The sequence below is a fragment of the Balaenoptera acutorostrata genome, chromosome 16 (assembly GCF_949987535.1).
Source record: "Balaenoptera acutorostrata chromosome 16, mBalAcu1.1, whole genome shotgun sequence".
In the NCBI taxonomy this organism is placed as follows: domain Eukaryota; kingdom Metazoa; phylum Chordata; class Mammalia; order Artiodactyla; family Balaenopteridae; genus Balaenoptera; species Balaenoptera acutorostrata.
This window is the reverse complement of record NC_080079.1, coordinates 9,733,473-9,755,854: the sequence shown is the minus strand read 5'-3', so window position 1 is coordinate 9,755,854 and position 22,382 is coordinate 9,733,473. Positions and strand designations below refer to the sequence as shown.

Here is a 22,382-nt window from a genome sequence, read left to right as displayed (position 1 = left end):
GCGGTAAAAGAAAGTACAGCATTTATTTGCAGCATGCCAGGCAAGGAGAATGGTCAACTCATGCTCAAAAGACCTGAACTCCTCAAAGGTTTGCAGGGAAGGATTTTTTTTTTCTTTTTTAAAGGAAGGTACTTTTTCTTTTTTTAAAATTTATTTATTTTTGGCTGCGTTGGGTCTTCATTGCTGCGCACGGGCTTTCTCTAGTTGTGGCAAGTGGGAGCTACTCTTCGTTTCGGTGCACGAGCTTCTCATGCGGTGGCTTCTCTTGTTGCGGAGCACAGGCCCTAGGTGCGCAGGCTTCAGTAGTTGTGGCACGCAGGCTGAGTAGTTGTGGCTTGCTGGCTCTAGAGCGCAGGCTCAGCAGTTGTGCTGCACGGGCTTAGTTGCTCCACAGCATGTGGGATCTTCCCGGACCAGGGATCAAACCCGTGTCCCCTGCATTGGCAGGCAGTTTCTTAACCACTGCACCACCAGGGAAGTCCGGGAAGGATTTTTAAAGGCAACATTTGGGGTGAGGGCTGCAGGGTGGATAACTTTCTTCTGATTGGCTGGTGGTGAGGTGACAGGGTGACGTTTAGGGAATCTCAATCATCAACCTTCTGGTTCCAACCAGTCTGGGGTCTGCGTGCTTGTGGTCAGCGTGTGGTCACCATCCTCCACCCGGGAGGGTCTTGGTTCCTGGAAAACATGTGTCCAATTGTACTGTATATATTGATACCTTCAGGAGGAGCTAGGACTCTGTTTTATCACTGAACTATTGTTTCTTGACTGCTTTTCCTTTGTTTCTGCATTCCCTCACTTCCTAATTAGTAACTGCTTGAGTCTGCTCTTTGGAACTCAGGGAAGGCCAAGGAGACAAAAACCTTTTTCTACAAACAATCTGCAGGTTCCTGCTCCATTAATAATCCCAGCTGCTTGGGTCTCACAAGGAACTTGTCATGCTTTCTGGGATGCTCGGGTTTTAACAGGCTGGTTGAAATCTACATGTAAGGTGTATATGTATTTGTTAAGGACAATGACTTCTCAGTGTGACTCAGTAATGTATTTATACTGAGTGAAACATTACAAGGGGTGAGTATAGGGATGTTAATGCCTGATGCAGTAAGAGCCCTCAAGTCCTTTCTCCAATGGCTATTATTAACAATAATTTGCAGAGCCTTAAAGGACCACTTTAAAGGTAAGATTATAAATGAAGAATTTTATAAAGTCAAAATTCATGAGCTTTAATTATTGATGGAAAGTGCAGGAATCAAATTAGCAGGGCAGCCTCCACTGTTCCTTTTCTCGTTTTGACTAGAGAGGGGGATGGGGGGGAGATAGAGAGGTAAGGGAGGGGACACACATACACGCGCACACACACACGCACGCACGCACACACAGGAGGGGAGGGAGGCAAATAGAGATGGAGACACAGAGAGATAGACACACAGAGAGAGACGGACACTCAGGTGAGGACACTTTGGATCTAAAGAACTTGGGAGCCAGGAATCTAAGGCCAGAGACGCCCTTGCTCTCTGCTAAGAGGAAATCCTGTGGCCTCCGGAAAGAGTCTGTCCTGGGATGTCAGCACTTCAGTCTCCCTTGGCTCTGTGATGATATTACCCTTTGCCCAGGATGTGATTGATGAGGGTAACAGACTTCAGGGGCTGACCTGACCCCCAGCAGAGGCCACTTTCTTGACCCCAGAGGTCTGGGTGGCCCATGACCTTCCCTCATCATTCCCTGTAGGTTCCTTCCAAGAACCTCAAGCCACTGTAGTCGGGATGCCAGGGCCAGGGTGCCTAGACATCCACTGGTTGAATGAGGGAGGGGGTTAAGGTATGGCCATAAGGAAGGGGAGAGGGAGTGAGGAGGGCAGGAGACCCAGGCTGGCCTGGCTGGATGCCCCCCATCGGGCAGTCATGGACCCAGATGCAGAAACTCCGTTTGATCTGTTGCCTTGGAGGTGAGGATGCTTAGGGAAACTGACAGCACCCAAATGTACCAGAGACTGATTTGCAAATGAGGAGTCTAGCCTGTCAACGTCCAGGAGCCTCTAGGACGTGGAGGACGGTACTTGGGTTAGGATGAGAGACGGAAGACACGTGTTCTGGTATTGGCTCCGAGCCCTTGGCAAGTCGCTGAGCCACTTGGCTCTGGGTTCTCCTCCTGGGGACCCAGGAGGACGCAAGCTTCTCGAGATGGGGAGCTGATCTGTCTGACTCAGCTGCCCAGGTGCCCAGCACCTGACAGGTCCTGCTGAAATTGTCATGGAGTGAAATCCACGTGCCTCCCTTGTTGTGAGGATCACGTGAGAGGCTGGATGAGGAAACTCTGAGGTACGAATTGTAAAATGTTGGCCCCTGGTTGGGGCACCCCCATCCTGGTACCCAGGTGCCTGCCTGGAAAACCACCTTGAAATCAGAAGAACGCTCGTTGAGTGTGGAAGGTGAGCCTTGGATGCAGGACGGATGCTTCTTGCAGGCTGTGACAGCACCTGAAGGCTGGCCCCGCTGCACCCCTGTGGGTAGAGCCTGGAGGGGGCTGGCCCACGTGGGTGTGTCTGCCCTGAACTGTGCAGAGGGGATTGGCTGCATTCTAGCTGCCACTCCGCTTTCTCCAAACTCCTTGTCGGCGTCTTCTCTTATATTGTGTCACTCTGGACATCCAGCTAATCAGGTCCCAGCTGTGTTCAATTCCTTGTGTTCTGGACCGTCTCTACATAAGTATATATGTGTATGTAAATATACATGTGTTTATGTGTATTTGTTTACGTTTATATATAATTATTGTACCCCAAATAAGCTCATACTATATTCCTTAATTTGCTTGGGTATTTTTATAAATTTATTTATTTTATTTATTTATTTTTGGCTGCGTTGGGTCTTCATTGCTGCGTGCGGCCTTTCTCTAGTTGCGGCGAGCGGGGGCTACTCTTTGTTGCAGCACGCAGACTTTCCATTGCGGTGGCTTCTCTTGTTGCGGAGCACGGGCTCCAGGCGCACGAGCTTCAGTAGTTGTGGCACGTGGGCTCAGCGGTTGCGGCTCACGGGCTCTAGAGCGTAGGCTCAGTAGTTGTGGCGCATGGGCTTAGTTGCTCCGTGGCATGTGGGATCTTCCCGGACCAGGGCTCGAACCCGTGTCCCCTGCACTGGCAGGCGGATTCTTAGCCACTGCGCCGCCAGGGAAGTCCCTAATTTGCTGTTTTTCTACTTACCACTTAGCTTGGAACTCTCCTGACTGTACTTGCAAACCCACCCACCCTCATTAACAGTATGCGATTCTGAGGGAGGGTCTGTTACTTGCCAGGTGCTAGAAAAAGCCCTAGTGGTTGGCCAAACATTACTGCTCTTTTTGAGTTTTTGCATCCTCTTCTGTTGTTTTTCTGTCTCTTTTACCACTTAGTCTTTATAGGTGCTATTTATCTGCCTATCTTTTTTTTGCTAGCATCCATAAATATCTTATTTCCAGTTAGATTTTTAAGAATCTGAGTTGAAAGATTCCAATATAAGTTACTCAAGCAAGGCGTTAGGCTACAAAGATGAGATTTCAGGGGTATCAGTGCATGAAAGCCAGGACATAAAAGGGCCATCTGGGTCCCTTCTTTCTTTATTTCTCCTGAGACTTGATTCAGTCTGGCCTTTCTCCAGGAAAGCATAACACGATGCAGTTACAAATCTGTGGAATCATGAGTCCGGAGCCCATTCAGCGTTGATTCTTCACTGCCTGCAGTGAGGCCCGCAGCCAGTAGAGTCAGTTCTCTTTTGTGAAGTTCCCGGTGTCACTGCAGTTAAGTCAATTTCAGAACTTACTGTGTGTGTGTGTGTGTGTGTGTGTGTGTGTGTGGCGGGGGTGTTCATCGGGCACACGCGTACACACTCACACGTGTGTAGTGCCACACTGAGCCCTCTCCCCTGTCCCTGGCAAACGTGGGTTGTGTGCACCTTGAGGTAAGGATGAAGGCCAGCTCAGTGTGACTCTGAGAGTGTCCACATTCTCCTGGATGTACTTGTGTCCACGGACCACCCGGCAAGACAGCCATCCCATGCTGTGTGTGGCCTCCAGATTCTCTTTCATGCCCAACTCAGTAGGCATGACCAAATAAAATAGAAGACTTAACTTGCTAGCAAATCACATTCCCCCAAATTTCTAATGCTTAGAAGCCAAGGGCAGAATTGGAGCTGCAATAATAAGGAGGAAGCATTATCCTTACAGTAATTATCCCCACTTCCTGGACAAACAATCCAAGGGCCTGGGAGGTCGAGTGACTTGCCTAAGGTCACACAGTTACAGTGAGTGACGTAGTTATAGTGTTGTGAGAGCTGATGGACTGCATACCATCCATTCCAACTTCTGATTTCTTTGGGGGACATTCTGTCTCCCCCATTCCATTGGGTCTGGATGGGTTGCTTATTTATTAGGGTTCCCTACCCTCTTCTAGCTAAATGATGGGCATACGACCCAAGGTGGACCAATTGGACGCTCTTCCCTGTCTCTTCAAATCTGACTCCTCAGCCATCATAGCCTTTCTATATAAATTCCATTTTTTAGTTATTAAGTCGGTTCCTGTTTCTTGCAACTATAGTCAGTTTACAACTGGCCATCACCAGGTCTGCGGGACTCCTCTATCTATGTATACTCTTTCCCTTTGAGATTGCATTTCTCTTGCTGGGGCAGCAGCCTAACCCAGAGGCGGCCAGTGTGTTGATGGCCAGTGCCCTTTGAACCCTGCTGACATCTCAACGTAGCCACCAAGTGAAAGCTACTTGAATCTGAAAATGGACCTGGCGTATAGCCCGACAGACGCTAGGTGCCAAGAATCTTGGGATACGTGTGTTAGCATCTATGTTGATTTTCCCTAGAGTGTCAGGCTGAAAATCCTAGCTGCCTGGCTTGCCAGAGCTGGCTCTGTGTTCATGAGAGACAGCACCTGACTGTGGGCTCCTCAGTCACCTGACAGTCCAAGAAGCATCTCAGCCTTTGGTTGTGTTGAAATCACGTTCTCCCTTTACCTATATATTGCGGAGCGATGTTGCCAAGCAAATCCCTCTTCTATATCCGGGATGGGCAAATTAAAGTGAAAGACCCTTTTCAGTCAGCCCGAAAAAATGACCAGTCCGGCCAAGTTGTTTTAGGCAGGAGGGAAGCGTGTGTGTGTGTGTGTTTGGGGCAGAGACAGCTTTTCTTGACAAGGCTCTCACATCAGAATGTTCTGATGAATAGAATTTAGTGCACATCAGTTTCAAAGATATCTGCTCGCTCACAAATCCATCAAACTCTTATGTGGGCTGCAGAGATGAACGAGACGGTCTGATCTGTCGAGAGCTCAGGTTCGTTCCCGGAAGGTCTCCCTCCGTCTTCGGGCGGGCAGGCGGTCTTCTGACCTGTAGGATTCAAGCCCTCCTCCCTGAGTTGGGGCTTTGGGCCAGCGCTCTGCCTTTCCCTTGGTTTGTCTTCAAGGAGGGGGTGGGTAGGAGGAGAAGGGGCTTACTTCTCGCTCAGGTGGTCCCTCCGCGAGGAGCTCAGAGGCTGGGCCTCGTGTCCTGGGAAGCCCCGCACCTCTCAAGTGCCTGCACTGTGTCCTTTCACTCTTGGTAGGTGGTGATAAGCACCAGTGTCCCCCGGATCACTTTCACAGTGGGAACTGTAAACTGGAATCCTGAGGAATTGATCTGGAAATTGATAGGCATGTGGAAACGTCCCCTCCACTTTAGCAACGCTTAAGCACAAAGTGTGTCTTGATAATCAGGTAACCTGTAAGTATAGGTAACTTTAGATCTCCAGGGTGGGAGGGACATTATATTTAGAAAAAAAAGCTGTTATTTGGAGGCAGTGTTTCATGCAGGCAAGCCCAGTTCTACAGAACGTCTGCCACGAATGGGCTGGTGGCCTTGGGAATCACTTTAGCTCTCCAGGCCTCAGTTTCCTCACCTGTTTAAAAAGATGTGATAAGAGTGTTGGAGCAGGAAGGAGTCTTCAAATTTTCTACCACCTTCAAAGTTGGAAGATTCTGTGGTCTCTAAAATGTATTCTCCCAAGCCCTTGAATTAGCTCTAGTAAAACTTAAGCAAAATGTAACCATTTAATGATATGCTGGAAAACTGCATTTATAGTTCTTCTCTATTAAAAGGTTCTGATGTTTTATTTATTTACAGATACACATTCACACATGTATTTGTTTATATATGTATGTGTGTGTATATATTATAATATGTTAATTATGTTATACTAACTACTTATATATTATACTAATATTATGCTATACTTTATTATACTATGTTATATTATTATTATATTATGTGAGTGCTGATCTTATACTACTTTGTTGTTGTAGTTTATAGAGGTAAAACACAAACATATTTAAACCAAATCCAAAATATAGGTTAATAGGCCTCAGGGTTCTACATTCTGCCGGCTGTCTTGCTTTGGGGACAGTTGCCATGAAATACTGTTTTGACACAATGTGCCATCTATAGAGGGACCGTATTCGTTGTTGTGCAGAGGAGAAGTTTCCAAGCTGTGCTCGGTGGGCTTTAGCAGCCTATAGAGATTCTCCAAAATCTGAGAAAAGTATTTGAAAAGATATTTTAAAACTTTACCAGCACGCTGAGGAGCTTGGTAGACTTCAGGTTTCAGCAGCCAGCACAGTCTGTCCACACGTGGTTACACATTTCCATCTTTCTTTCTCTGTACACACACACTGTGTGGTGTTGGATGCCACCAGCATATGGCCTTGTGCTGATAGATTAATTTGGTTTTGCCCGGTTAGGTAGCTCTTCTGTCTTGTCTGCCTTATTAAAGAATGTTCCATGGTCACAGGACAAGCTGTTAAAAACAGATGTTGTTTGTGGTTAACTCATCGGTATGTATCGGGACTTTTCTTTTTTCTTTTCTTTTTTTTTTGGCTGCACTGTGCAACTTGCAGGATCCTAGTTCCCCGACCAGGGCTCGCACCCGGGCCCACTGCAGTGGAAGCACGGAGTCCTAACCACGGGACCTCCAGGGAAGTCCCTGGGACTTTTCTTAATAATGTGCAGCCAGGAGAGGAATCAACAGATCTAATGCTGCAGTTGGCATCCCCGACCCTCAGTGTCAAATTTTCAAGTTCATCAAAATAGCTTAATTGTTCTCAATAATAGACTTTATAATAAGAATATATTATACCTTGAGCTTACAGAATAAGTGAAATACTACTTTATGCATAGGAATTTCATGTAAGATTCATTTGGAAAAATAGTTCTGTTGCTAAAAAGGTTTGGAAGCCACTGATGTAGTAAGACAGCACAGATTTTAGAGGCAGACAGTTCTAGATTTGAGCCCTGCTTTCCCTAGCTTACTAACTGGATGGCCTTGAGCAAAGTAATTTGCCTCTCATAGTTGTGTCTTCTGTAAAATGGGCCTGCTCTCCAGCAGCAGGATGTTTTTGTAGATTATAGAGAAATGTACAAATGGCCTAGTCCAGTGCCTGACACATAACAAAGAGTTCAGCATATGATAGCTATTAGAACGCTCTTCATGCTAGGAATTAAAATCATTATAGTTCATGCCTGGCCATTAAGAGGTATGTCTTTACATTATGGAAGTGCATATACCTTATCGTATTTGCATGTATTTACATATTTCCTTATATGGAGAACCTAGGTATGCATATCCTGGTGAGTATATTTCCCTACAATTCAGAGTCGTTTTAGCAGACTGTAATGGCACATTTCTCTTTCTAATACAGCTTCTTGGCAAATTAAATTAGTTACTTTTTCATTTTAAAAGTGTGGAGCCTTTGCAGAATAATTTCCTGTACTTTAGGTTCTTTTGGTAGGAAAAAATAATCAAGCAGCCGATGGGAACTGCTTTTATGCATTGGGACTCTGAAATGCTGCTTTATTTTTATGTCCAGGCTCCGTGGGGGGACTGCAGAAATCCCTGCTCTTGGGAATGTTTTTGAGCCCCCTGAGAAACTGAATAGGGAGAAAAGAGCTAACTTAAAAAGCTGCTATCCGCCTTCTCTAATTAGCTTGCTCTCCGCTCCTGGGAGAGGGAGTGAAAATATGAAAACAATGCAGGAAGTGCTGGAAGTGAATGGCGTTCTAGGGGTCCGTGGTAGCCTCTGATGCTTTGATGCAGAAAAGTTCACAGTAAACAAGGCAAGGAACCACACAGGGGCTTGGTGTACCCTTGCCCTTCCCACACACTGCGTCCCGCACAGGGCCGTGGGGAACGGTGGTCCCTTCCGAGCAGGTGTACCAGCTGGGCAGCTGCAAGCAGGGGAGACCTCATTGGAATTCAGCAGCTTGCATCCACAAGCGTCCGGCCCTCCCCGTCGCTTGCTTGTGCTCTTGGGAAAGATCAGGGGCCCTTTGTGCTCTAAAGCCACACATCGCCAGGGTCCGGGGATGCAGAAGCCATGGGAAGAGCACAGAGTCTCTCCCTCAGTATCTCTGCTGGAGTCTGGGGAAGCTCTCACAACATTTGTGGCTGGCCGTGCAGCTAACTTTTTCGTGACATCTTAAAGAGATTCAGATCCCAGAGATACCAGCAAAGGAATTAGGGGTGGGAATTTGGGCGACAGAAGCTGTTCTTCAGCGGAGATGGCTTTTGCCTCCTGGTGGACATGGCCCCCAGTGGAATGGGCCCGGTGGATGTGGACAACGGTGACCGGCAGTGGGGACTCCAGTCTGCAGGTCCTTCAAGGAGACTCAGGAAAGAGGCAAGTTGTCTCCGTGTATCTCTTCAACGTTGTCGCTGACCTGTGCGAAGCTGGGGGCCGGGGCGACACCCAGGGCCCACCAGGCAGATCCAAACTCCTTTTTCTCTTTGATGTTCGGTTGCATAACTTCCTTGTGTTTTTCATACCGGTAAACAGATTCTGCAAAACTTCGGGCACCTAGATCTGTTGTTGTCCAGGCGTGGATCTTAAATTTCCCCCCTAGACAAAAGCTAAGTCTGTTAATATTAATGTGTGTTTGTAAAAGTCAGCATGGCCTCTGTCGTGTTTGCCTGAATTCAGTCTTTCCTAATGAAATTTGATAGTATGCAGGCTTCGGCTCATTGGATCCCATCAAAAGCAGCTCTGATGTTTCTGTTTGTCTCTTTGTCCCTGGAGGGCTGTGTGGCAGGTTGGAGGAGCCAGGGTCCTTGAAAGGATGGGGGTGGGGGATCTTTGGCTCTGACAAAGTGAGTCTCTGACAAACAAGTTGTAAAAACATCGATGTAGATTTTCTGAAGGAGAACTCACCAAATGGCCCTTTTTTCCTGTCCTGCCTGACTGTGGAGGGATTGGTTCGTCGTGGTGTTCTCTGCCGGCTGGCAGATGGTCTTTAGAAGATGCTGACTTCTGCAGAGGACACTGGTCCTTTGATAGTCTTGGTGCCCGGCGCTGTGAGCGTTTCACGTTCCATACACACCTGATGCGTCACCCTCTGATTATACATCTTCTGCCAAATCGCCGGCTGGGTCGCTTGTGCCAGCAGCGATCCTAAGTATCCACCCTCTTGATAATTACCTTCCCTGTTGCAAGTAAATAAGTGGCATCTTGGTCTATTTAAAGCATCCCGAGACGGGAATCAGCCCAGGTGCCGCTGCCGCTTCTTGCACGCTGGCATCCTCAGTGTGGTGGGGCTGGGGCCGTGGACCCCTTTGCCTCCTGAGCACGTGAGGAGCTGCCCTCCAGCCTGAGGACACGTGCCTGGCTCAGTGACTTGGGGGTGCCTCATCCTTTCTGGCTTGAAATTGAGTCCTCGGGGGAAGCAGGGTGATGGAGCAGGACTGTCTGCTCTGGATTTTCTCGAGCCCAGGATAAGGCTTTAGTTTGGTGAGTGGCATCCCCCTTGTTCCTGGGTGGGGGGCGTCCTCTGGGTGGAGTTTCGGTTCATGTCTCTGGCTGAAGAACCTTCCTTGAGAGGAGACTTCACTGCAGACCAGCGAGGGCCATTTTCACACTCTTGGGATCAGCAGGGGGGCCGTGCTTTGTGTTTTGGTCTGACACGTCCTCCACCTGACCTGCCAGCTCTCATTCATTCATTTACTCACTTAACGGATGTTTATTCACCGCCTCCTGGTTTAGGCTGGGGATGCAGTGATAAACAAAAGAACACAAAACAAAATAAAACAGGCTGCCCTCTTGGCCTTTCAGCTCAATAGAAGGGAAAGATCATTAACATGATTAGAAAGTGACTAAATCTATAATAACAAGTTGTGTGCTACGGAAGAAAGGCTGCGGGAGAGAAAGACGGGGTGAGGGGGAGAGAGACCTAATGAGATTTGGTCTTGTGGAGTGAGGGTCCTATGGGTGTGTTGGAAACACAGCATCACAGAGTGTCCCTGGGAATGCTTCCATATCATTTTGACTGAATCGTTGCCAAAATAACGCGAGCCAAAGTTGATCAAAAGATTCCACTGTCTGTATTTGCCACTAAGGTCAGCAGTATGTATCTCGTGTAGAGCTGAGTTCAAAGACTCCGTCATTTGGGCACAAAGCTGATGATAATGAGATTCACTCCTGGGAATCACGCTGAGAAATGACTTTGCTCACGGCTGGCCTCGGACCGTTTAATTGGGCAGTGAGACTGGTTGCACCGGTCCTGGGAGGGGTCATTAAGCCGCTCACTGCTCCCCAGCACTGGCTCCTCGGAGCCAACGCAGCCCCGGCCACTGTCTAACCTGTGCTCCTCCCCCTCTCTCTCCATCAGGAGTTCTGACTCTGAAGAAGCATTTGAGACCCCGGAGTCAACGACCCCCGTCAAAGCTCCACCAGCCCCACCTCCGCCACCCTCTGAAGTCGTTCCAGAACCCGAGGTCAGCGCACCGCCTCCCCCAGAAGAAGCAGGTAACCAAGCATCAGGCGCCCCTGGGGGAGGCCTGGGGGCAGCCCTGCGGCTGAGCCCCAGGAAGACTCACAGCGGCTCCTCAGGGGACCCGGCTGGAGGAGGGCACACACCCCAGGGGGCTGGAGCTCCTTAAATTGTCACCAGCCTCTGGGGCCTCTCAGCTCCGGGCTTGGTTTGATGTGGTGTAAACTAAGGGTGCGGAGATACAGTGGGTTATTTTGTGTCTGCTTTGTAGAAGTTTAGGGGAGGCCTCTGGGGAAACCATGCATTTAACTCTGGGTGCCTTTCAGCTGACGTCCAGAACTGGGTTTGTGCAGGCCAGTGGGTCTTGGAATTCTCTGGTGCAATCTTAGATTCTAATATTTGGCCCCTTGCTCCCATAAGAGTACTGGTTCTGGATCACCCATGTGAACCTGCATTTTTATTAAAAACGTAGCCCCTGTGGGCTTGGGGATGATACTTAGTAAATGGGTGAGAAGAGAAAATGATGGATGGCTGAATCTGTGCAGGGATGACTCCTTTATTCCTCATGAACTTCAAATTATCCAGATTTCTTATCACTTTCCCACACCCCCTAGTGTGACTTAGAACAAAGACCTTTATGTACCTTTCAGATGTGGTGATTACTGGGGGTGGGAGGATGGGGAAGGATAGGACAGATCTCCTGTCCCAGCCTCCAGCCTGCCCAGCTGGCTGGAGTCCTCTGTGTGCTTCCTTAAGTTACACCAGCAGGGGTGGGACGACCTCAAGCATTAAAGTTTAACATGAGGCCTAGAAGGAGATGGGGATTGCTAGGAATGGCCTCACAAGCTGGTCAGGGGGCCAGATGGTCTCAGAAATGGCCGTACAGGCCAATCAGGGGGCCAGGTAGTGTCGTCTTCAGAGACAGACAGCCTCAGCTGGACCCTGAACTTCAGAGGGCCCCATTCTGGCCTTCCTGGGGCCACAGCCCTCGCAGTGAGATAAGTCTGCAGAGCCAAACTCCTCCTGGACCGTGTTCTGGGTACCTGGGAGCAGCCACTTCCTGGGCCCGCCCCGTCGCCATCTCCTGGCCCATCTTCCCAAGGCTGACTGTGCCCACGTTTGCACCCTTCAGCCAAGGAGATACCAAGGATGGGGCTGCAACTTACAGGTGGGTTGTCCACACACCTGTGCTCGAGGCTGCCCCTGGTGAGGGATGGAGGTTGGGGAGAGAAGGAGCAGGCCAGGGGCCCGGCCTCCATTTGTACTCTCGCCCTGGCCAGGAGCCAGGTGAACTGCAAAATAAAAAACCATTTTGACCTTAATGTTGGTTTTAGAAAGAAATGGATGCTATTCTTTCTACCCGCTTTGGCTTCAAGCTGGCCGTAGTTTTAGGGCAGACACTCCTGGAGCTTTGTTCCTAAGCAAATGTGCTCCGTGGTGCTGGGGGGAGAGGAGAGACACCTTTGCTGGTGTCTGATAAATGCAGTTTTCATATTCTCCCCTTTTGACAGCTTATCAGTTAGTAGTACCTGATGCTGCAAAGTTCGTTTAGGCACTGAGCTCTGAGAGGGTACTTATTGGAATTTGTTTGATTTCAAGGTGGGGAGGAAGCAGGAAGGGCTGCTTACCTTTCTCAGGGAGTCGCTTGCACCCCGACTTTCTTTCTTTCATATAATAAAGAATGTAAAAATTCCATTTCCTATAATGTTGTAAAAAATTCACCCCAAGGTTTTAATGGAAAGTGGCTGAACGACAAACACATTTTAATCCTTAGGTCAAATGTGCAATTAAGAATAAATTATCCTTCTTTTATGGGTATAATAAGTTCATGCCTATACATGTGTGGGATACCTTAGGAAAGATGTCAGAAGAAGAATGAAGGCCGAGGACAGTGCGTGGTCCACCCCCAAGCACCATGCAGGGTCCAGAGGACGGTCATTGCTGTGGGCATGTGTGCGTCCTGTGGGATTTCCAGTCACATATCGCTTCTGGGGTTGGTTTGCCACCTCTGTTCTTTTCTTCAGCCTGTCTTTGTTCCTTCTGCCTGACTTCTCTTTCAACAAAGCAAAGAACAATCTCCATTCTTAAACACACACCCACACGCATGCACAACGCTCACCTCTTGCTTAGATGGCAACTTTTGAAAGAATGAACACTATGGAGGATTAAGAGAGAACCCCCAATGGAAGGGGTTGGAGCCGTGAATTGCCATGAGTCACAGCCCCATGGAACTTTTGATTACACTGGTTGGAGTCTGACTTTATGCTTCTCCTCCTTGGAAAACTACAGTGAGGCTAAATGTACGCGGATTATACAATAAGGACGATTATGGTCGGGATTGTGTCTGCCTAAAGCCCCCCTGTCTTGAGCTGTACAAAGATCCATCTGATTTGTCACACTCATTAGAAAAGTCTCTGGTGTCTTCTGTGGACAGCATGGGACAGTACAGATGAAAGAGGCGCTGTGCTTGCTCGTGGAGGTGGCTAGAGGAGAAGAAAGCTTCCTTCTGGGAACCGAGGGAGAGAGAGGGCAAGAGAGGAAAATCTACCGTTTGGTTTGCCTCTGCAAAGTGCCTGGGATGTTGCTAAAGGTGCCAAAAGAACCACATGAAATAATAGGCGAGACCTTTGGTTGTGAATAAAGACATGATTTTTCCTCCTGGAAACTTAATTTTACAAAATAATCCGTCACCTTACCTTGGGTCCTGCCAGCATGATTGTGCTGCACGGGACAGGATAATGGGCGAGATGTGGCTGGACGCCATGCGTCTGCCGCTCGTCTGGGCTGTGTCAGGGCGTGGCTTACCTGAGCCCAGTTTTCTTTTTCTTTTTCTTTTTTTTAATAACTGACCTAAGATTTTTTTTAATGATTGTATGATTTTACTAGTTATTAGGTAAGTATACATTCCAGAGGCTCTTAGCATTTACCATTGATGAACATAGTCTAACTAGGGATGGTCACTCAAGCCTTTATGGCTTTTATTTCAATGGCTTTATAATTCTTGCATAGTTGGTTAGAACTGATGGTTTAGCTCATGATACAAAAACATGTAATTGCCTATGTGAATTAGTCATTAAATCTTATTTTCAGCGAGGACATGATTTTACCTTAGGTTGCTACGTTATAGACAGATTAACGAAAAAATAAAAGTGAAATTAACCTCTTTCATTGAAAAGAAACTGGAGAAAATTAATTTGAAAAGTTACATGCACCCCATTGTTCATAGCAGCACTATTTACAGTAGCCAAGACACGGAAGCAAACCAAGTGTCCACTGACAGATGAATGGACAAAGAAGATGCAGTGCATATACACAGTGGAATACCACGCAGCCATTAAAAAAGAATGAAATAATGCCATTTGCAGCAACATGGACGCACCCAGAGACCATCATATTAAGTGAAGTAAGCCAGACAGAGAAAGACAAACATCATATAATATCACTTATATGTGGAATCCAAAAAAAATGATACAAATGAACTTATTTATAAAACAGAAATAGACCCACAGACATAAGAAACAAACCTACGGTTACCAGAGGGGATAGCGGGGAGTGGGAGGTAAATTAGGAGTTTGGGATTAACATAAACACACTACTGAGTGCAAAATAGTTAAACAAGGACCTACTGTAGAGCACAGGGAACTATTTTCAGTGTCTTGCAATAACCTATAATGGAAAAGAATCTGAAAAAGAAAAAAAAATATATATATATATATATAACTGAATCACTTTCTGAGCCCAGTTTTCTTATCTGTAAAATGAAACAGGTGACCCGTAAGTCCTCTGAGATCCTTCCCACTCCGACTTTTCATGGTTCTGTGATAAGGACGCATGGCTGTTCTACAGTGGCTGCATTATTAGAACTCCAAACTGGCCACTGAAGGACATAATTAAACGTCACATCATTAAGTAATACCTCCACTTAGCGTCTGCCATGTGCCAGGCCTGTGTCAGGTTCTTAGCAAGTTTCATCCCGTCTCAGGCAGGGGAAGGAACCCCAGTGCTCACGGCATCCCTGTACCGGGCATCTCATCACCTGCTTGCCAGTGAGATGCGGGGCTTCTGGACCTTGCCCTTGGTCTCAAAACAAGTGAGGGGCTGTGGGATCAGAATCCCCACTTCTCGACTCCCTTCCGTTTGGAAATCAGGTTGCTCTCTGTGCAGGCGAGATGAGCCGGTGCCTCCGAGGCAGAGGGTAGGCCACGCGGGTGCCAGGTGGGTGGCGAGTAGATGGTTAGTGAGGGAAGCCCATTTGTGAGACCAGGGGTGGGTTTCCATCCTACAGGTGCCCTCCGCCTGGAGACGTGGTTCCCCATGGGGGGAGCGCTGTTTGCTCATTCTCGCTGGGAAGATGCCCAGCACGGGGAAGGCCGGTGTGGGGGGCCTTGGAGGTGACCGGAGCCGCCCGTGCCCTGCTTGACCTTGACCTTTCCTCACTGCTCCGTGGGAAGGGTGGCCTCGTTGAGGCTCCATTTGTGCTCCACATGGCCGTGTGCGGACTGCTGTCTGCAGATTGACCCAGAAGGGAGCGTACTGCACCCAGGGGCTTCTGTTTTCACCTCTCAGGACTCAGTCTCCATACATATTGTCACTTGCTTCCATCTCCTCTGAGGTTGCAGTGCAGGGTGCCCCCTGCAGAGAGACAGGAAGCCTCCTGGTATCAGGCGAGGCATCTGAGAGCCCGGCCAGGCGAGGGCCCTTCCCGTCCTGGGGCAGGGGCACAGGGAGTGGGGTCACGGTGGCGTGTGTAAGAGTTGGGGCCCACGGCTGCTGTTTCCTGGCACTGCTGTACCCGGGACTAGGTGCTTACGTGCTGCTCCTCCCGTTTCGTTCTCACAAGAATGCCTGATTTATGGCTGAGGCTCAGAGGAGTTGAATAACCTGCCAGGGGTGGCCCTGGGCACCTTGGGTGGGCACACCAAGAACCTGGCAGGGCCCTGAGCCTCTGGACGCACATTTTCTGCCCTTAATGACCTCACTGGAGGATCTTGACTGCGCTCAACGTCCAGCTCAGGTGGATCCAACCTGTTTTCACAGAGAATTTCTCCATCTCTAAACAGAGGCACCCTGGTCGATAGTTGTCGTGACCCACAGAGCCTCGAGCAGGGCTGCTCCTCCTCAGCCTCTGGGAACTGAATGCAGGTTTGAGAGCATAGACGTGGGAGAGCAGGGCAGATGTCCAGGAAGCAGTGGGCACAGACCTGCCAGGCGTGGAGGTCCTCGGGACCCAGCAGGGTTTGCGTGAGAGTCCGGAAGCCTGCCGGGTCTGGGAGAGAGGCCGGTTTTCCATGGGCTGCCTGCCTCTCTTGCTGGTCCGTTCTGGGTCTAGTGACCACATCAGAGAGTGGACACACAGGGACCGCATCTGCCTGTCACTTCACCCGCCCTGACGTCTCACACCGCTGAGTCCCCATAAGCAATCAGAACTCACCTCAAAGATCAGTCCAAGCCATCCAGGCTGATCCTCCAAGCCATATCTGTGGCCACATGTGAAAACATTGCCCCTGGAGATGTGAGGAACTAGACTGTGTCCTGATAGGAAGCAGGTGACATGAGCTAGCCCGGGCCCGACCTCCCTGCTCTAGGAGCCGCCTGGGGCACCTATGAAAATGCGCGTTCCGAGCCCTGATCCCAGCCCTCCTGAACTGCTTCGCCAGGGAGGAGCCAGAAGTCAGGGGTTTCAGTGAGCGTCTCAGGTGTGTCCTACAATAGGCAAGTTTGGGAAACGTTGGATTCATCACGGACTTGCTCTGAGCTGCCCACAGCTACCGGCAAAATGCCGCACGAGGACTGAGTAAGGCTCCGTTTGTCTCTCATTAGCCTACTGAAAACGGAGGCCTTTTCCAGAATAAACATTATTGATTGCCATCGATTATTATTCACAGACTTGGAAGGATGTAGAGCTAGGCTCCCTGTGCACAGGACCATTGACGCTTGATGTGTTGGACGAAGCGAAGCGTCTGAGTGCGGGGGTGCCTTGTGTCGGCACCTTTAGGCCTCTGGGCCGGCGGGTTCCTGCCCAGGGCGAGCTGGCTGGGGGTGGGGTGGGGGAGGGGGAGGGGGCAGCACAACACAGCTGGCAGTGCGTGCTCCAGTTAGAAACAGTCAGCAAGGCTGAGGGATGTGGCCTCTGAAGACAGTAGTGTGAGAGTTGCGTGACATCGGTTGCCCCTTGTTGGCTTTCTCCCTTTCCTTGGAATTCCCTCTTGTTTCCAAACACATTTCTTTTTTCCTTAGCTCGGGGATTGTATTGCCTAGCACAGTTAGGGACTGCACTGTGTGCCCTCGAGTTCATACGTTGAAGCCCTCACCCCCCAATGTGACTGTATTTGAAGATAGGACCTTTAAGGAGGTGACGAAGGTTAAATGAGGTCGTAAGGCACTAATCTGTTAGGGCTGGCGTCCCTGTAAGAAGAGGAGGAGACGTTAGGGATGAGCTCACACAGAGCAAAGGCCGTGTGAGGACACAGGGAGAAGATGGCCATCAGCAAGTCAAGGAGAAACCAAACCTGTGGACCCCTTGACCTTGGACTTCCAGCCTCCAGAGCTGTGTTGTTTAAGCCCTTTGGTCTGTGGACTTTGTTCTGGTGGCCTGAGTTGACTGATACGTCGGGCACCACCTAGTAATCCTTCGGGTATCATGAACCAAAGATGCTGATTTTGTCCTCAGACTGAGCCAGAACCTGGAGCCAGGACAAGGCGTTGGCCTCCAGGGCAAGCGTTGCCCAGGTCTGCGCTGGTGGGATGCAGCAGGCAGCGGACGTGTGCACGTGGATGGATCCTTCCTTACCTCTGTGTCCACAGCATGCCCCACAGTGGTTGACATATAGGAGGCACCCAGATTGTTTGACGTATAGGAATGAATGAATAAATTGTCTTCATGCAGATATGGTGTATGGACATTTAGAAATCCAGTGGGGGGGACCAGGAATCCAGCTGGACCACACTTGCTTTGGAAAATCAAGGCCTGCACGTGGCAGTGACCCATTTCTCTGGTCTAAAGTTTTCTCTGAAGAGCATCGAAGGGCCCTCCCAGCCCTGCTCTGGTCAACAGACAATAAAACAGTGGTTCTCAACCAGGGATTATTGTGCCCCCCAGGGAACATGTGGTAATTTCTAGACACATTTTTGTTGTCACAGCTTGGGGTGGGGCAATGCTAATGGCATCTAGTGGGCAGAAGCCAAGGATTCTGCAATGAACAGGTTGGGCCCCTGCGACAAAGTACTAACCATCCTGAGATGGCCACAGTGCCGAGGCTAAGAAACCCTGTGTCAAGGCTCGATTTCCTGGTCCATGATGATTTAATTAGGGTATGTCAGTTCTAAAGAGGAAAGCCACATTAAGCAGTCAGGGAGCTTTTCTTCTGGGGAAAACAGTTAGCAGATGGTTAAGCTGAATATCTGCTGACTGTTGCACGGTTTGGGGAGAACTCCTGACATCTGAAGGGCCTCGAAAGGCTTCCTTCTTCAGGCTGCTGGGGTATGCGTAGCAGCCTGAGAGAAAGCAGGTCAGCGGTTGTGGGCCTTGCTTTGGAAATGATGGGCTGGGCTGAGGCCCTTTCTCTCTCCTGCAAGGCCCACTTGAAACACCTGGTCCTCTTGAGTCCCCTGGTCCTTCGGTGCCCTCTGTACTGTGTGTCCAGGGCAGGAAGAGGAGGCAACTGCCGATGGGAGGATGGGGTGCCGGAGGGTGCCAGTCTCTGGAGGAAACAGGGAGGGAGTCGACTGTAGAAAGAAGAAGGGAGGGGACGTCTTCAAGCAAGCGCTCCATCTTCTAGGACATCTGCTCCAAGTAGGGCCTGGGGTGGCTTTGGATGCAGAAGAGAAGGGAAGGTTTGAAACCATGGCTGGCGAACAGACCTGCTTCCAGAAAGTGATCTCCATGCCAGAGGCATTTATTGAGCCGGCAAGAGAAAGTGTGACAAGTCCAGGGAAAACGAAGATAAATCAGACCAGTTCCTGAACTCAGGAGGCTGGCAGTTTCCTCGTGTTGTCTTCATCTCCTGCGGTTCTCTGCTAAGTGCTCACCACCTCGGGGTGTGCTGCCGTGAGCATGAACTGCTCTGAGAAAAATCTACAGTAGGAAGCCAGTTTGGGTATAAGTGAGCATTTCCCAAACCTTGTTTATTTGTTGGAATGAGGGATTAGGGCTGCCAGATTTAGCAAACAAAAATACAGAGCGTCCAATTAAATTAGAATCGCAGATAAACAGTGAGTGACTGGGACTTGGGACATATTTATACTAAAAAATGTATTCCTTTATCCTAAAGGCAAATTTAACTGAACATCCTATATTTTATCAGGCAACCCACGGCAAGGGGTGGGGTGGGTACTGCAGGATATAACTCCTGACAGTGGAATGCCGTCCCAAGTCGTATATGTGCCAGCTCTTTTTTTTTCTTTTCTTTTTTTTGCCGCTCCACGCAGCGTGCGGGATTTTAGTTCCCCGACCAGGGATTGAAACTACGCCCCCTACGGTGGAAGCCCGGAGTCTTAACCACTGGACCGCCGGGGAAGTCCCTGTGCCAGCTCTTGAATTCCTTCTTCTGCAGACCACTTTGCAACATTTTCTCCCCTTTGTCTAGGGACACGTTTTCAGTTTTCTGGCCAATCGTTTTCTGGCATCTTGACTGCCCAGGACAGCTGTGAAGCCAGAAATGCATGCAAGGCGTCGCCTGGTGCAGGCAGAGCCCAGAGTAGCCAAGCAAGGCCAGGCTGGCCGCATCCCCACGGAGCAGTGGGGTCATGAGATGATGGAACATCTCTTGGCCAGCATCCGGAGCATCCGCAGCATGTTTTAAAATAAGGAGCAGCCTCCTTGGCTGGCAGTGGCTGAGGGGGGAGGAGAAACGGGGAAGAAGCTGCAGAAAAATGGAGAGAGAATGGATGAGAGGGAAGGCCAAGAAGAGGAGCATGGCAGGCAGGGTTGGAGGGAGAGGTCACGGGGATCCCTGGAGTCAGGACAGGTGGCAGACGGGGCGAGCTCAGTCCTGCTGCAGTTGCCCGGGGGCCTGCAGGTAAAGGCTCTGGCTAGTCAAGAGCAGGCTGGGTGATGATAGCAACTAGTATTTACCAAAGACTCACTGTGCTTTACTCGCATTATTTCTCTGTCTTCCTTTCGTGCTCCTCTCCTTTACTTTAGCCACACTGGCCTCTGATATTTCTGCAACACACCAGGTGTGCACCTACCCCAGGGCCTTTGCACTTGCCGTTCCCTTTGCCTAGGATGCTTCCCCCTCCAGTATCCCCCTGGTTCACGCCTTTACCTCGTTTCTTTTTTTTTTTTTTTTTAAAGATTTTTTTTTAAAGTAATTTATTTATTTATTTATTTAATTTATAGCTGTGTTGGGTCTTTGTTTCTGTGCGAGGGCTTTCTCCAGTTGTGGCAAGCGGGGGCTACTCCTCATCGCGGTGCGCGGGCCTCACACTATCGCGGCCTCTCTTGTGGAGCACAGGCTCCAGACGCGCAGGCTCAGTAGTTGTGGCTCACGGGCCCAGTTGCTCCGCGGCATGTGGGATCCTCCCAGACCAGGGCTCGAACCCGTGTCCCCTGCATTGGCAGGCAGATTCTCAACCACTGCGCCACCAGGGAAGCCCCTTTACCTCGTTTCTGATCTTGGCTTCAGTGTTTCCTCCTTGGAGGGCTTTGCCCAGCTGCCTTATTTTAAAATTGCAACACCTCTCCCCTGGCTTTCTTTTTCTCCATAGCACTCACCGTCCGACAGTCCATACGTTTTACTTGTTTATTGTTTCTTGACTGTCTTCTCCCTAAAGAATGTAACTTCCAGGAGGGCAAAGATTTCGTTCATTGTTGAATACCCAACGCCCAGAACCGGTGCTTTGTTTGATCAGGCACTTGGTAAACGTGTTTTGAATGACAATGATTTGAGCTATGCCTTAAACAGCCCTTATTGCTCCCATTTTACATATGAGAGAGCTGAGGGTCAGCTTGTCCAGACCCTGGAGCCAATGGGTGAGAGCAGGATTTGTACCCAAGCAACGTGCCTGTCCAGTGGTGGGTGGGTTGGCCTGGGGCTCTGATATTAGGGGGTTATAGTCTGGCATGAGATGAGATGAGAGACTGTCCGAAGTGTCCTGTGTCCTTCAGTGACGGCTTTGTCTCCGTTTCCTCAGGATGTGGCTCTGAGCCGGTCTGTGTCCCCGATGGCCCCCGCAGCAGCTCGGTGGAAGGAAGTCCTTTCCGTCCTCCGACACACTCCTTCTCCTCCGTCTTCGATGAAGACAAGCCGATAGCCAGCAGCGGGACTTACAACTTGGACTTTGACAACATCGAGCTGGTGGATAATTTTCAGACCTTGGAGCCTCGCTCCTCAGACTCTAAGAATCAGGATTGCAAGGTGAACTCGCGGAGGAAGTCCACGGACTCTGTCCCCATCTCTAAGTCGACGTTATCCCGCTCGCTCAGCCTGCAAGCCAGTGACTTTGATGGTGCTTCTTGCTCAGGGAGTCCCGAGGCCGCGGCCCCGGCCCCAGATGCACACAGCACGGGTTCGAGCAGTGCTTCCAGTACCCTTAAGCGAACTAAGAAACCGAGGCCACCTTCCTTAAAAAAGAAACAGACCACTAAGAAACCCCCTGAAACCCCCCCAGTGAAAGAGACACAGCAAGAACCAGCCGAAGAGAGTCCCGACCCCAGCGAGGAGAATCGAATAGCCGAGGCAAAAACGGAATCAGCCAAGACGGAAGGTTCTGGACCAACCTTATCAGAGGAGGCACCCGTAGAACCTGCTGCTGTGCCCAAGGCTGCCTGCCCTCTGGACTCCGAGGGTGCAGAAGGGGCCATCCCCCCAGCTTCTGGGGGTGGCAGAGTGCAGAACTCACCCCCCATTGGAAGGAAAACATTGTCTCCTGCCACGGCCCCAGAGGTGGTGGAGGTGTCCCCATTGGATAGTGGGGGGCAAGAGGACTCCCCAGCCAAGGGCCTCTCAGTGAGGCTGGAGTTTGACTATTCTGAGGACAAGGGTAGCTGGGACACCCAGCAGGAAAACCCCCCTCCCACCAAAAAGACAGGCAAAAAGCCGGTTGCCAAAATGCCCCTAAGGAGGCCAAAGATGAAAAAAACACCGGAAAAACTCGACAACACTCCTGCCTCGCCTACCAGATCCCCTGCTGAACCCAATGACATCCCTATCGCTAAAGGTACCTACACCTTTGATATTGACAAGTGGGATGACCCCAATTTTAACCCTTTTTCTTCCACCTCAAAAATGCAGGAGTCTCCCAAACTGCCCCAACAGTCATACAACTTTGACCCGGACGCCTGTGATGGGTCCACTGACCCCTTTAAGACATGCTCTAAGACCCCCAGCTCACCTTCTAAATCCCCAGCCTCCTTTGAGATCCCAGCCAGTGCCATCGAAGCCAATGGAGTGGACGGGGATGGGCTGAACAAGCCCGCCAAGAAGAAGAAGACGCCCCTCAAGACGTAAGTTCAGGGGTGCAGGTGGTAAGATCGGAGTCGGGGCTGGGCATTGGCTGTGATTGTTGCTCACGTGCCCGGATGACCCGTCCCCCTTTGCTGCAGTGCCACCGTGTTTGCGGCCGGATGCCTGTTTTCATTCCTCTCTGCACCCACAGTGGTGGCTTCTCCCATCC

General features: G+C 49.9%; 1 protein-coding gene across 15 annotated transcripts in view; it reads left to right on the top strand.

Annotated features, from left to right (window-relative positions):
* TACC2 (transforming acidic coiled-coil containing protein 2) overlaps positions 1-22,382 on the top strand; it is a 209,174-nt gene that overhangs the window by 149,149 nt on the left and 37,643 nt on the right. For all 15 annotated transcript variants that reach the window (XM_057531486.1, XM_057531484.1, XM_057531483.1 and 12 more), the window contains 2 exons: positions 10,665-10,801; positions 20,901-22,212. In XM_057531486.1, the coding sequence (XP_057387469.1) occupies positions 10,665-10,801; positions 20,901-22,212 (1,449 nt within the window). The remainder of the gene's footprint in view (positions 1-10,664; positions 10,802-20,900; positions 22,213-22,382) is intronic.